At 40.3% G+C, this 16346-nt stretch overlaps 1 protein-coding gene across 3 annotated transcripts in view; it reads right to left on the reverse strand.

The window, feature by feature from the left end:
* The window catches only part of LOC124159369 (telomerase-binding protein EST1A), a 162864-nt gene that overhangs the window by 22148 nt on the left and 124370 nt on the right, over positions 1-16346 (reverse strand). For all 3 annotated transcript variants that reach the window (XM_046535138.1, XM_046535139.1, XM_046535137.1), the window contains exon 19: positions 12358-12535. In XM_046535138.1, coding sequence (XP_046391094.1) covers positions 12358-12535 — 178 coding nt within the window. The remainder of the gene's footprint in view (positions 1-12357; positions 12536-16346) is intronic.

The raw sequence follows: 16346 nt of genomic DNA on the forward strand, positions 1-16346 counted from the left end.
AAAACGGTCATTTGCTCAGCAACAAAGGGCGGGATAACGGACAGCTGAACATATTGGATCACACATGCTTCTGTCGTAATCCAAACGAGACGTGAACAAATGAAATCAAAAGGCAGCGGCACCTCTTCCCATCGGGGCTTAAACTGGAATTTGTATCGCCAGCCAAAAAAAGTTTAAAATGACAGGACTTAACTCTCGAAAAAAATAATACCTCCCTCCGAACACAACTTATGAGCAAGAGACTCAGGATCGTGACATGCGCATCCGCATGGAATATGCACTCGCCAGCACGCAATACTACGAAGACGCTTCCACTGGGACCATCTGTATTTACCCTTCACGTTATATGTACATCCTTTCACTCCATTCCACTCCCTTCGGAGGCGATTAACCTCACGAATCTAACACCCAAAACCGTTCCCCACCGGCGGAGCATGGAGATTGGTAAGAAAAAAGAACGAAAGCCTTGGCTAAGCACGACAAGTTAAAAAAGACTGACACAATTCTCAATTTTTAAGAATTACATTTTAATCTTCTAGATCGTAGCCATATAGCCCATAATGATAAGAGAACTGATGAGACAGTGTGACCTTAGCTTTTGTACGAACATAATTTCTACACAACATCGTATTGAGAGATCAAATAAGCTTACCTTAAAAAATCATGAAGGTCAGGAGTAACTGAAACACCGTGGCGAACATATAACAACCAACATGGAAAATTCTGTTTCTGCATTCTTCTCATCAATTATGAAACTATACGAAACTTATACTTTCTGAATGGGAAATGGTGAAGAGAAAAAAGCTGTACTTCTACCCATAATCAATGGAGGAAAAGATTCATGAGCTCATCACTACAACTGGAACACTCACTTGATGGCTCCTCTCTAAGTCAATTTCTTTGGATTAGCCTGGAAAGGATACTCTTGAAACCAAAATATGACGAAATGCAGCCGTTACGACGGCAAAATTACCGAATACGTTAAGGAAAGTTATGCTAAAATACGAATCAATAACATTTTTATGTTATAGAAAATACTCATGCTACTTGCCATAAACATCTATCGATTGCATTACATAAATATCTATGGTTTCTACCCCTAACCAGAAGCTACCGGTAACTCTACAGATACCCAATTCAGCCGGAAGAAAATAAACTCGGAAAACAAACAGCCGTAAACAACTCCAGATTCAGGAAGCGAAAATTTTACGGGAGCTCAATTAAAAACTTCGTGAAGCCACGCCTTCTCTTCGGCAGACCCACATCTCGGCACCATCTCATCAACAACCTGGTACCGGACAACCCGTGGCAAACACGCCAAACCGAGGCGCCCAAGCCGGGAGCCAGCAAACGAAAAGAGAGAGAGGGAGGAGTGATTAACCCTAAGAAGGGGGTGGGGAATCCGCCCGGCCACCCTCTTCCCCCTGCCGCCGTGGTCTGCGGTGAGATAGCAGGGCAGAGGAAGGCGAGAAGGTGGATTTAGGGAGAAATGGGGTGGAGGTCCGCCGATGAACCGCAAGGCTCGGGGCGCGCAAATACGCCAAACCAACCGTGGCCATCCTCCGCAGCCAATCACGACACGCGCTCCCCCGCCGCGAAAACCGGAAACCGCTCGCTGCCGCGACACCAAGGTCGTGCATTTTTAAAGAAGAAGGGTGGGGAGGGTGGGGTGCCAACCCCCTCCCCCCACTGGGACGTTTCGGCGCTCGTGGTCCGCGAAGGCACTCCCGGGTACATTCGGCGCCAGAGGAGAGTAAATTTTAAACAAATGAAACAAAGGAAAAGAAAGATGGTGTGGATACAAGGGCTCGTAAGATCGGCATGCACTCTTGTGGGGTTGAGAAGAGTACCGTCCGAGGTCCGAGCTGTGGTTCGGAAAGTCCGATCGTCCTTTCCCAGTTCAGGGACAGTTTTTGAAATTATCTTGAAATAAATTTCCAAGCGTATTACTGTGAATCAAAGGTAAATTTCGACAAGGGTCTTCACCCTGAAAATGTCAAATGATAACTTAAGTTGTAATAGTTGTAAACAAGACATACTCCGGAAAAAAGAATAAACGAGATTGAGCAATGCGTCCAGTGAAATTGTTAAACCACGACGAGAAGCATTTGCCACATCCATAATAATTTCTAAATACTCTTCTTTTCGTGCTTCATCGACTGAAGACGAAAAATTAGTCATTCGTGCAATCTCCTGCAACATGCATTTTTAAAATCAGAATTCTTACACACATCTACTCCTACTAAGATTCTTTCCTAAAATTTGGTAATGGGTCCACAATGCTATAAAACATGTGATTTTTTAAGTTGAAACTGATTTAAGGAGCATCATAGCAAAGCAATCACAATAAAAATTATGCTCGCCATCCGTCTACCTTTTGAGCTACTTGATACCAATGTCATTACTAAAGTCGCATCTCATTGGATAACAGAAAATGGGGCAATGATAATCTTAAACAGCCGTAAAAAGCATTAATTAAAAAAGGATAGTAATTATTCACGTTCTACGTGAAATAATTTCGATTTTCAACCTAAAAGGATGTCGCCTTGGATGCGAATATTAAAAAAAAAATACACTCGCGAAAATAATTTCTTAATTTGCAACCATCCACCTCAACACAGTCGCTACGTGAAAATTGCCTCAACCAAACTCACGGAGTCCCAAGGTTCGTTCACATTGACCCGAAGGGGTCACGAGACGCGGCAGGTGAATATGGGAGTTCAGATGCTCATCCCAGAGAGGGCATAAGAGGGGGAGAGGATATACATCTCACGCCACAAATTAAACCCTTCAATTGGTCATCTTAGCATGATTAACAGTACTACTCTTAAAACCACCTTCAACTAAACAAAACAAGTCTGCACCTTCTAAGGCCAGAGATATGCTCTAATATAACAAACCTTGCAAAAATGTCGCAATACTGCAGGCAAAAACGTTTAAGCTAACATAAATACAAACTTAAAATGGTGCTTATTTTAAAACCACGAGTCCTGAGAATCTTACATTATCTACCAACATCATACGACGAAAGGTGAAAGCCTACACACGAATTCCTGATAGGATGGTAGCAATAAGAGTTTATATACCAATGAGTATTAAAAATAAATTATTAGCATTATGAAACTGCGAAGGATATTCAAGAGCAGGGATGTGATAGTTCGACTAAGATAAAAAATATGCGATGGTGAAAGTAGCAGAAAATACTATACATAAAGTTTTGTTACGCGCAGGGATGAAAAATAAGAAGAACGACACGTAACACAACCACGCTAGAAAGAACAAAATATGGGTTATGATACCTTGCAGAGAGTATAATTGGTAAACCCATTACGTGAATAAGTTATATGGAATTTTCGCCATCCATAGGGATAGAATGCAACACTTTCCAACGTTTAATTAAATAATATCGTTGCCCTTGTGGCTCAAAGTGCGTTAAAATGTAAGTTAAAGTAAACTAAAACAATCATTTGTAGGTTGCTAATATAATTTAATACACATTTGAAAGTAGTTGTCCAAATTAAAAATTACGACTATAAATCATTTAAACTAAAATGGAGATAATAAGAAGTATTCAAAGCCATAATTGTACAAAAACATGGTTATGTGAAGAGCAAGAATTCATCTAACAAAAGATTTCCAGGGTCAACAGTCACTTATAGCCACTCTTATTCGCATTTTTTTCCTTTGAGCCTTAAGTCAAAGATAAAATGAAAGTTTTCTAAAACTCACAAAATTACTTAAAGGTCTCCTATTTTAACTTCTCTGATAGCTATGTGCGCAGAGCCGAAAGTAGTACTCTTTACAGCTTCTTATTGTCCAGAGTAGGATGACTCTTTAAAGCATACATGGAAAACTAAACTTTACCATCACTCTTGCCCATAACCGCTACAAACGTTTGCAATAAAGTAAAATGATCTTCACAACCACCAAAGGTATATACGGCAGATTTAAAAAATAAACACCGTACGTTGGTTATATAATGTATCACGGCAGAAACGGGATTATCATGCGGACCAGCCGCAGGTGCAGGTGAGCAATAAAACGAAATGAGCTGAGAGCGAAAACCACACGAAATAGCGCCAATAGTAGGAAGGAGGACTGGAGATTTATTGTTAGGGCACGGACGAATTGACACACATTTCTGAAAATGGAGAAACGACGCCACGTGGGTTATTCTATTACGGTACACTACAACTGTAAATAACGCCTGAGCCACCTAAAAGGAGAAAAAAAACTTCAAATTGCCACCGGTGTGCTTCCTTGAGTTAAGCCACTACCTTCTTAAGTTCGAATCTATAATTTCGGCACCCTGTGACGTTCTTTTGTTCCCGGGTGCGAGAGCATAACGGTTATGCTTTGTAAAGGCGTACAACTCGTAGCTTCCGAAGCGATTTAAAAAGTTTAAAGGAGGGCGCCCTCTTTCTTTCTTTTACCACAGATATTACCCCACCAAAAAAAAGCCTAACGAAAGCATTTTCATCGGAAATTTGAAATACAGAAAATGTAACGGTGTTAGTTCGCTTTGGTAACGGTTTAAACTTTTTTCGTAGTATGTCACAATCGCCCACGAGTAATAACTCATAATGACTTTCCGATCTTTTCGTTACCGCAAACGATTTGATCGAGCTCTTTCGAAATATATCATGTCAATAGTTACACGAACACTGTTTTTTTCTTCCAGCGCCGCTCCTACAGATGACTCCGGTAACTTCGCAAAGAATTTGACAGCGATTAGTGTTAGACATATTTTACTTACTTTGAGAGAAATGCAAAAAAGAGGAGTTCACTTTATTTCGTTTCTTTCGAGCAATATCTACCTCATGAGCTAATTCGAAGATAAGGATTGAATTTAAAGATAAAGAACAAACGTAAAAGTGAAAAAGCCATTAAAACATCAACCACCGAACAAAAATAGAAAAACTCAAAAATTAAACGATAAATAATCCACAGGCGTCCAACTAAATTATTGTCATCAGTATTATTAGCAAATATGTTCGTTTGAGTTTAATTTCAAAGTAATCTAATTCCATTTCATTGTTACAGCACCACCTACTGGGACCACCTTAAAATCTAATGAGACTGAACTTGGTTTATGATCTTCACAAAATTTATCCAAAATGGAAATTGAATAATCCCCGAAACTCAGTACAACGCATAGGTTATAAACTACTATATTTCACGCGTTATAACCTACCATAATTCATAATCCCTCAACTTCATGAAGCCAAATTGTGCGTAAGCAGATAATAAAATACAAAAAAATGCATATACCGTATGTTCACCAAATAAAAAGCTCACTCAACACGATCTGCACGAGATACTCAACCGAAGCAAATCCAGCCGTGGCGACTTTAATACACAGAAAAAAGACCTCATAAGCCGATGGTGATTATAACTTCTTTTTTCGTGTTTCGATAACTGGTAGTCGCTGGATAATATTTAAGTATTTTCCATCCAAATTAGCACCGTAATGTAAGTTACACATATACATTATGCCTAAGACATCGATAACTGGTTTTTATTCAAAAGGAGCTTTGACGTATTCCCAGAGACATTTATGGATAGATCTCTTCAATACTTTGGGAAAGATGCCTTCCAAGTACCACACAAATGTGTAATATATATTATATATATTTTTCCCACCCAAAAAAACCGGATATGAGACTTAATTTCGCGGTAGAGGCCTGACGAAAGATATTTAGATAATTGAAAAAATTATTTATTCTTCTGGGATTCTATTAAGACATTACTATAAGGAGTGGTAATTCCCGTCTCATTTCTCTAGTTATTTCAATCTCTATTGCGAACATAGGAAGCAATCCGTTCGAAATGGGAACCGTGTGCAAAGCGTTAGCCCGTAAATAAGTACTTACACACAGGTCGACGCCTTTAAAGTACTAGCTGAAATAACCAACTGAAAATGTTTCCGCAATCAACTCTTGATATATATCGTCACGATATATAGAAATAACAGCAGGATTGCGACTTGCAGCTCGTGAAAAGAAATTTATGGAAACGAGGAGATGATAAAAAGATTAAAAGCTTCACTCGGATTAGAGAACGCAGGGATGCGTGCACATGAGTGGTATCATCTCACACTTGTTACCGATTAAGTATAAATCACCCAGTGGAATGAACAGCAACCTAGTAGTCCAATTACGATTCCAGCTCAAATCTTACTTATCACCACTGGAGAGAAAAACTAATAAAATAGAAAGCAGAGTGCGCCCTGATTAATCACTATCTGTCAGACAAACAACAACTCTAAGGAAAGCATTTATAGAGAATGTATCACTATCACTTCCGTGAACTTATTCGCACGCGCACTCGCAGAGAATATCGTGAACCACAAACTGAAAAAAAACAAACCACGAATATTCATTCTTTTTAACCGTACGCCAAAATCTTATATACATAAATGTAAATAAGCGACATATAAATAATGCAAAGCTAGCTCGCATACGTGTCTGGAATGCTTCCACAACAAACATAAAACGAAAAATGAATAAATCTCCATTTTCTCAGCAAGAATTTCAAAAAAAAAATAATAAACATTTAACTCAAAAAGTAAAATAATTCGTCCATCCATCAAGCAAAAGTTTTGATCGACATTACCATAAGTGCCAAAATAAAATAGTCCGTTATTTACCGCTCAAAGTATCGTATTCGTTTATAAAACACTCGACGAATTCTACAATTTTCAAGACACAGCTGCTCCAAAAGAAGCTGAGGAAAACACAGTTATTCCACGAGAATCTACCCACATCTAGAACGATTCGAATTAGGCTTTCAAGATCACGCTCGTGGGGCCATCAAAAAGCCGGGCTGGCTTCAAAAATAAATAAGATCGCGATGGAGAGTATATAGATCGGAGGAGAACTGCCACGAAAGAGGCGCTTCCACTTATTGTTGGTTGGGTGAGTTAGGGAAGGCCGTAACCTGAGCAAGGGTAAAAATATAGGTAGAACTGAATAAGTGAATTCGAATCAGAATTGAATCGTTAGACCGACGACAGCGGAAAATACACGGCATCTATGAAAGAAATTAATGGTAAAATGGAATGACTAAAAACTTATTTTTCCCCAGGAAATGAAGGATAATAACAATCATTGTCATTCATTGGCCCTGGCTCTCTTGCTATTATATATTTGTCAATCAATTTTAAGACTATTTATGTGACATCTACCTGCAATAACCGACTTGCATGTTATAATTAATCTGATGTAGGTTTTTATCTAGTTAGCGTGTTATTTTGTTTTAATCGTCACAGTTAAAGATAGTACAAATGTTTGTACGTCCGCAGGTAAAATAATTCCACTCATAAGTAGTGCACGAGTTTCAATGGTGATTAACTGAAAATGCTTAAGTGATGACTTTGAACTTCATATTTCAAAATACGATAATATAATTCTTCGGCATTGACCACCGAAACAATTTGTTTTGTCGATGACCTATTTGGATACTTACGGAAATGTTAACTTCAGTACAGTGGGCAAAGAAATAATAGAAAAAGATTATTGAATCGATACCGAAAGCAAGCTACAGGATTACTTAGAACTTTCTGAAGGCGATATTAAGCCTTCATCAAAAATTGTTCATGAATACTAAGACAATACATCTACCGGCATATTAAAGAGGGAAATTCAAAATGGGGAGAAAAAATAAAATCCGAAGATCGGAATATCGGAAGACCGGAAGTGTGATAGAGTGGAATTTTTCCATATTAAAATAAACATTTGCAATTTTCCAAGATTATAAAAATTTTAATACGACCCATACGAAGATGATGTAGTAGCATCGAAACCTAGGTCGTTCCAAAACTTTTATAATCGTGGAATATTGCAAGTGTTTACTTTAATATGAAAAGAAAAACAAACTCTTACCATGTTAACTGATAGAAAATTTTAAAATAATAACAGAATCAAACATCGCAAGAATTGCGGATTCTGCAGAGGCTGCAGGGGTAACGAAAGTGTACTGGTGCAGTCCAGTAGCCGAGGAAATACCGCCAACATCCTCCCTCTAACCTCACGCGTCCTTGGGATCTCGCGTCCCGGACCACAGGGCAGCGAGAGGACGGGCAGATCTCCCCGGAGGTGAGGTAACGATCTAATATTCGGAGCCGCTTCGTACTTGGCAAGTCGCACTTGTCTCTAACATCTCCGAGTCCAGCACGTAGCTGCGACAACGACCACTCCTCGGATAGAAGGCGGTAGGGAGACGGAAAGAAAGAGAGGAAGAAAGATGGATGGGAGAAGGCGAGAGAGATGAAGAAAGAGATGGGGGAACGGCTCCAGAAAAAGAAGAAGATGGAGAAAGAGGCGGGGAGGGGACGGGGGGGGGGAGAGAGAGAGAGAAAGAAAGCGACCTGAGGATACGAGATCAGGGGAGGGTAGGAGAGGGAAAAGTGAAGAAGGGGATGAGGGGGAAGGCAAGGCCAAGGCCGCGCGTGATTCGCCGTATGAAGGAGCTCGTCTTTCCAGTCCCCCTCCTCCCACACCTCCGGAAGCTTCCTCCACTCCACCTGTGTGAGAATAACCTCCTCCGCTCCCTCCAGTCTGCATCCCCTTCCCCCTCAAAACAAACGCTTCGCTCTGAGCGGAAGGTGAGGGAGAGGGTGGGGACAAAGGCTCTCTCTCGCTGCCCACCCCCTTCCTGGACCTGAGAAGGGTCCATGCCCTTGCTACATCACTACGCGAGCCTACGTCACTTTTTGCTGCTCGCTCCTCTCTGCTTATGGAAGGCCGGATAGAGAGAGAGAGAGAGAGTGCTGCTGGGACCAACGGCGGAGCCACCTCGCGTCCGGACGAGGTGGCCCAAGGGAGAGATGGCCAACCGTCGCAGGGTGAAAATAAGAGGGCGGAATGAATAGTGAGCGCAAATGTGATAAAAAATAAATAAAAACAATAGGCCTTGTATCTAATATGATTTGCGAGTAATACTGCGTGCCAACCGTGGGGGTAAGTTTTGAATTCAACCGTGCGTGAGAGCCAACAGATTTTTTTCTAGGTAATGTGCTAAAATTGCCGAGGCATTTTTGCTGATTTTGCTGTAGGTTAAGAAAAAAAAGGTCTCAAAAACACCTAAAGGGACGTAATCAAAAACTTTAGGAAATCTTTATTGTACGTGGTTTCACCTTATTAATGTATTATTTGACGAATTTTTGGTGATATGAGTTAATTTTTATAATTTAATGAAAATATTTACTGTTAAAATTAAATGAATATTGACTATTGAATGATTAGTGAACTATCAGCATCTAAGAGTGACATTGCATTTGCGCTATCGCGCTCCTGGGACTTTTCGCGAGAGATAGGATAGGCGCGGTAGTGCTCCCCGGAACTCTAAGGGTTAAGTAAACGATTTTTCAATACACAGCATGTATTTACTTAATTATTATTTATGTACATGTTCTTTGCAGAGACGCAGTGGTGTCCAGGGTTTATTCGACCATTGTCGTTATTATCAATTTGGTGATCTACCTTGACAAACACCCTAAGCAGTAGGGAGAGTTGGCGTCACTAAATGTATATAATTACAAAATTATACCCTAAAATATTTGTTGTACACTGTTTCTTTCCTGTTCATTGCCAATAATCCAGCGTTTTCGATAATACAGCTATGCTACGGCTGCATATGTGTCGCATTATAGAGATCTTGACCGGAGTATTTTAATCAGCAATAAATATTTTTATCCTTTATTGTACTACATCTTTAACAAAGACAGCCCAAATGTATGCGCAAAATATTTATTATTATCAATTACTGGTCCAGTGGCTGGTTGGGGTAAGTTTGGAACTCAGAAGTACAGCAACATATCGCTCCTTTGGCGTGTTCACTGTATGTGTCCGTAGTACCCGAAGGCGTCACACAATAAGCAAGTGAAATAAGATATTATGTTTTCCGGGCGAACAACAAGAATTGATTCATCTCGTGTTTTCTATCGAGTCTGATCCATCACAATAATCCCAGTATCGGCGTTATAGATGTCCAAGGCGCGCTTAAAAAATAGCAACTAGGTGGACTTGAGTGAATGAATTGATGTCAAAATAGCATAAGTCCTTTCAGAAAACAGAGTAATTAAAGGTTTCCGCGGCGTGAGCTACTTTCCCTCTTCATTTTCGGTATGCCGCTGCGAATGGTGATTTGTCTTCCGAGCTTCCGTATCCTTTGATTATAAATACGTGTTCCTACGCCGTATCATCAAAGACAACGTTTCGCAGGCCACATCCCTGGTGATGCAACGGACGCGAAAGCTGAGAATACCAAAATCATCGTACTCAGCGGCTCCCGAAAATGAAATGTCGAATTAACAAACTTAAGAGACATTATCTTTCCGGTACATATTCCAAACTACTCAAGTCATCGCTTAACATTTCTTCATGAATAGATGTGTTACCATATTCAATATCCATTGCAAGAAAAAAATCGAAGTAACGACCAAGTTAGCCCCAAAGATACAGAAACAAACTCCATTTTACAGACATTTGTAACAAAAACTTCTTTTCCATTTTTATTCGTGAAGTTATCCATTGGCTACTTGGCATATTAAGAAATATGTCAATGGCTTAGGAATTTGTGTATTCCAGATTATAAGGTAACAAGGGAACAGAATTTTGGCCGGGAGTGGCCAGAAAAAAGATTCTTCCGGGGATCCGAGAGTCTAACGCCAGTCACGTCTATCACTCTTCCTATCCACTGGCAGTCGAAAGCGCTGCGTTGCCTGAAACTTCTCATAGCCAAAAGGGTTGTGCCATTATTATGATTATTGTAGTTGTTATTGCTTCATCCCATTTCTTCGCCTGCCAGCGCTTTGACACCTACTTTATGAAGGCCTCAAATTACCACGGCGATTATAACGAAGCATAATAAATGGAACGTATTTATTCGTAACGGCCAAAGTTAGCCTTCTTTCTTCTTCTCTTGTATTCTCCCCGCCCCCACTCAGTTCAACGAGGAAGGAAGAGAGGGTGGGGAAAAGTACTTCCCTGGTGCTGCAACAAGCGAGACAGCATCCCTCAAAAATAGCCGGTACTCGCAAAAAAAACACCTGCACCAAGGTCAAGGCCAAAATGAATGCTTTGCTAAGGGTCATGAAAGCGGGATGCTCTTAGCTCACTGCAGGAGGACAGGTTCCGAAGAGGTTGATCTTCCATCATGACATTGTCGCCAAAGACCATTATGAACTATTGACTTTTAACAGCAACATATCGCTTTTTGACCAGAAGATAAAGTATAGTGATGAGTGGATCAAGCAGCTACGCCAGTCTTAAAATATTTAGACAACAAACCGAAAAGTAAATTTTCAAGCAAAGCATTTCCAAACCTCTTCCAGCCAAAGAAAAACTTTTCAACTTCAGTTCAAATATGACATTCGAGGAAGCATATAACCAATAATTCATCGCTGATACGCCAATAAAATATATTCAACAGGTATTTCCAAAAAGGACGATTATGGATTCAATATGAAAGCCATATCCATTGAGGAAAAGAAATCAATTACTAATTGGAAAATAGTGATTTTTAACCTCGGTCAATAATAAATTACTGAAATAATTCTTAAATATTGCACAAATACTTCATACTACTTGTATGGGTAAAAATAAAGTACTCCACAAGCTTTACTCGCCGCTCTGCAAGGCACGACTATTCAAAGCGTTTGTGATTCGCATGGCCAACTATCTTTAGAAAAATTAAAAAATAACATTCCTTTCTGAGATGAAGTAATCAGGATGAGTTAAGAACCTTCGTATGAAATCGTATCCGGCTCGACTTTGTGGAAGTTCTTTATATCCATGATGAAAGTTGACCTTGAAAATGACACGTGTTGAAACCATGGTCGGTTGCTGAGTTGTGACATTAAAAGTGTGGAATTTACCATTGTGTTCTTATTTTTATCATGGATATTAAGAACCTTCACCTGTTCCTGGCCACTGCTCCGTAATTCCAGAAAGAAATATTATTCATATCATGAACCGCGAAATCTTTACGAACGAAGAATTAACCTCCCATCACAGTAGCTCATTATTTAGATGAAGTACAAAAATCATGAATGGTGGTGGTTTCCGATACAAATACTTCATTTTTACAGATAACGTGTAGGACTAGCAGAAAACATTGCCGATAAGGACTAAGGTGTACGACATAAATAATTTAAGTCCATGATTGCATATTGAATACTAGAATTACAGGCATTGTGAATAGGTTCATGGAACCAATCAGGACATCGCCTCGAAACCCTTTAGACTACTCCAGGCAGTCAATTTATGGAGGAAATCTTAAAGCTAATGGAGGGCCGAGAACCTATTTCCGGCAACAAATCATTAATGCTATTATTATTGCAGAGTGACAACTTACCGATGAGCGGGACCATTAAGCTGTAGAGAGGCGCCCTCGACGTTGGAGAGGGTAATGAGATGAGGCGCCGGAGAGCTGGAAGGTGATCAATAAAGCAATTGGTATCAGGAACTAAAAAGCGAGGCCGAACTTCGACCTCAACACCGCTGACGGCCCAACGCTGCTCCGCCAGAATTGCCTGCAAAAAGAAGAAAAAGAGGAGCATTGAAACATACTACGCACTGGAATTTCACCTCCATGAGAGTAAAAATATGCTACACCGGGCCATTACAGAAGGGAATAGTAATAACAGATAGTGGCAGTAAGTGAGGTGGTGTGAAGGTTATAACTGTCCCAAGACCATACCATAAAATATGCACTTAAAAGGAGGAGTACGACTTGCAGTGGTTTAATCTCCTCAGAAGTGGCTCTTCGTTGCCTCACGACAGAGCACGCCCGACAAACAGGCCTAAGTCTCTGAATATGATAATTGCTAGGATAAATAACCTTGTTACCCTGCTACAGGTGTAGCAAATTAAATTAAGTAAGCATTCAATTAATAGCGCAAAAATTATTGAGTCAAAAAATATTAGCACGTCTAATATCAAATATACACAGAATACCAAGTAAACTGGCATCGAATATAATTTTTTTACGCAAGCTCAAATTAAGAATAAGGCAGTATAACTGAAAAAATTGGATCATTCTGAGCAAATTAGATACGATGTGCATGAGATTAGAAGGCTTGAAAAGTGGCGTAGAATAAAGCACAATGACTTTGTATCAAGAAGGTCAATAATAAAAAATTCTACTTCTGAGAACATTAGGCACTACATTTAATATTTAAAAGCCCTTTTAAATTTCCTCCTACAGAGGAACTAGTAAATAAAAAATAGACGTTCGAAAGGCTCAGATGCGATGAAAGTGAATGTGAAAATCAGATACTTGTTTAATTATGCAGTTTTATTAAAAACCATAAGTTTTGGAATCCAAAAATAATAAATTAGACAAGAGGGTGGTGAACTATAATTTCGAATGAAAAAGGGATAATCTGAAATACGAAATGTGAAATATTTCACGAAGCTTGATAAAATTAGGCCCTAAAAGTTTGACTAAAAGACGTCATAGCTCTGAATGATTGTCACAAGGTATTAACCTTGTTAGCGCTCTGAATTCATGATGGCGTTCTGCAACAGATTTTCCACTGTTTGTGCAAGGCCTGCCAGCCAGCCCGGCTACTGGGTTACAACGAGCCAACTGCTGGGAAGCGAGTCTCGTCTTGAGAACGGGTTGTTTCTTAATTCGGAAGAACTTTAATGTAACACCGGCTCTACACTTCATGTCTCGACATCAATGGGCGATCATGACTTGCGTAGCAAACGGAAAATAAAATAATTCCATAATCCAACGTCACACATCTCAATAATAATTTTACTAAAGCCTTCTCTCGAGCTTTCAACTGTGATATTTACAGCTATATTAAGACGTCTTGAAAATCTCCTTACTTAAAAAATTTAATATACAAAGAAATTTTACCTAGGATTTTTTACTATCGCTAACACACGAGAGAGTACCACATCAATTAGGCATTAGGCGCCGATAAATCCAAAGTTATATGTTGCGGATATTGTCTTTAGAATCTATTTATCGACGCTGCCTCGGTGTTAAACGGAACAGAAAAACGCTGCCATCGTAATAATACTTACTGCTATAATATAGGGTAGTTTAATAACACTCAACCGTGGAATGGCAACATCAAAAAATCACAGTCTTCAACTCCAATTAAGTTAATTGTATTTTCTCAATGGATCAAACCTGTGAATGGGTACCGGAAGTATAAAAATACCTCTCGACCATCACCCGTCACCGTCGAATCGTTTCGATTACCAGAACCCCACTCACTTCGTGGAAAATGAATCGCAATCAAGCAATGAATCTCACCTTACGGTGACATTACAACATTCCTTGAGGTGAGCCAATATAAAAGTGCATCTCCTGAGTTAATAGGTTGAATAATGCGATGTGGTGTTTGAAGATAAAAAATTATAACATGAACACCAGCCATAATTTTCTCCACCCCATTAACATATCGCATTTGCTCCGCAATTACTAAGAACCCGAGAGCCTGCATTCGACTCTTCTTCAGCCGCTACCCCCTTCCGCTTCAAAAACTTTCACCCCTCGGGGCCTGCCATAAAAATATTCAGCGAGAGAGAGAGAGAGAGAGAGGGAGACTGGCGTCTCTCGGACGCTGGCACGTCTCCCTCTTGGAAAACGGTATCGACCTGGCAGCCAGCCCTTCCTCCCCCCTCTCGACTCCGCCGATACCAGAACTCCTCCCATTGCCCGCGGATGAGCGTACGATCGACAGCCGGGAAGCATGCAGTCGATCACGGCTCGGCACCGTCTGCAGATGACCGCTACCAAGAATGAAATAGATAGGCCACTGAAAAATATCGGATGAAATGGATAGACTATCCCACACTATTTTTGCAATTTCTCGTTCCCCAATATGTATTTGTACAAAACATTAATACAGAGGAAGAAAAGGTGATCAAGTGCAAATTAAACATTCACATTAAAAAAATTAAGCAAAATAACAACGTAAAAAAGGATGATAACCGATATTGAGCAACACCCGAAAAACACGTTGTGAATGAGATTATCACCTATCGAAGATATACTCGAGTGTAATAGGATGACGAAACATTAGCATTTGACTCTAAAAATAATTGTTTCAGTGTTTCCTCATTTTCCCGAACATTTCATTACTTTCCAAAAATTCTCGACTTAGGTATTCAAGAAGAGTGGCTACCCGTATGAAAAAATTGTATAAACCTGTTTCAAATTTTTTATTATTCATTAATTGCCATGGCAATGTATAAGAATGTATAAAAATTTGAAACAGATTTATACAATTTTTTCATAGGGGTACTTTCCAATATAAACGGGAGAAATATCAAGTTTTTCGATCCTGCGAGGGTACCCTCTGGAACCCAAGGCCATTTACAATCTGAGAGATGGATTAGGAATGAAGGGTGGAGAGAAACCCGGCGTCAGCGTTAGCCTGCTCTAAACAAAATGTACTAGGGGGAACACGGTTCAGCTTCCCATCCGACCTACAGCGCACTGTGCAACTAACCTCCAAATTGCACACAAACATAGATCGAACAACGTCTGAAAAATCTCCGCCACCGCCAAGATCTAAACCCGGACTCGCACGGTATGAAGCCAACACTTCACATGCATGTATATCGCGTGGCTCACGACTCACACGCTGCGATAAATATTAATAATAATTCCACTTTATTGGGCGAGATTGGGACTAGAAAGTCCACATTGCATCTAACCCTCAATAACTGTGGGTATGAGATTCAAAGGAAGGACCAACGGAGCCAGCTTCAAGGGCCGCATGCCGGGGACCTCTGTCTGGGAGGAAAATTTAATTTTCTTCATTTCCGCCGAGGGATCATCTTTCCTCCGCACGGGAATGCACGAGAGTGTTCCCGGCGTCCCATCGCTTATTCCCCACGCGAAATCACCCGTCGGCCGGACATTTGCGAGAACACATCGGAGAGAGGGAGAAATACGAGAGCTGGGGGAAGGAACCTTCTTCTCCCCACGAAGCGGACGTCCACCCCTCGGTGCGAGTCCACGGGCCGCCGCAAATAGACGCGGCGAGGGGGCGGAGCTGGGAGAGAGGGGCTCGCAGACTTTTAACCCTTGGCAACCTGTCGCAACAATGGTCAGCGGATCCCGCGGAGCGTATCAATACGAGAAAGACTTCCAGAGATAGGAGGAGGGAAGGAAGGTAGGAGAGGCCTGCATGTCTTCGCCTCCAAAAGCAACAGGAATAAAATTATTCATTCATTTTCAAAATTTATTGATATACAAATCGCAAGAAAATGACGATAGAGTATACGAAAATTTTTATAGTAAAATTTAAGAAAATAATGTATGGCACGAAATAAACAACTTTTTTTACAGAAAACTACTTTTTTATCAAAAAT

This window comes from Ischnura elegans, chromosome 5 (genome assembly GCF_921293095.1).
Source record: "Ischnura elegans chromosome 5, ioIscEleg1.1, whole genome shotgun sequence".
NCBI classification, from domain to species: domain Eukaryota; kingdom Metazoa; phylum Arthropoda; class Insecta; order Odonata; family Coenagrionidae; genus Ischnura; species Ischnura elegans.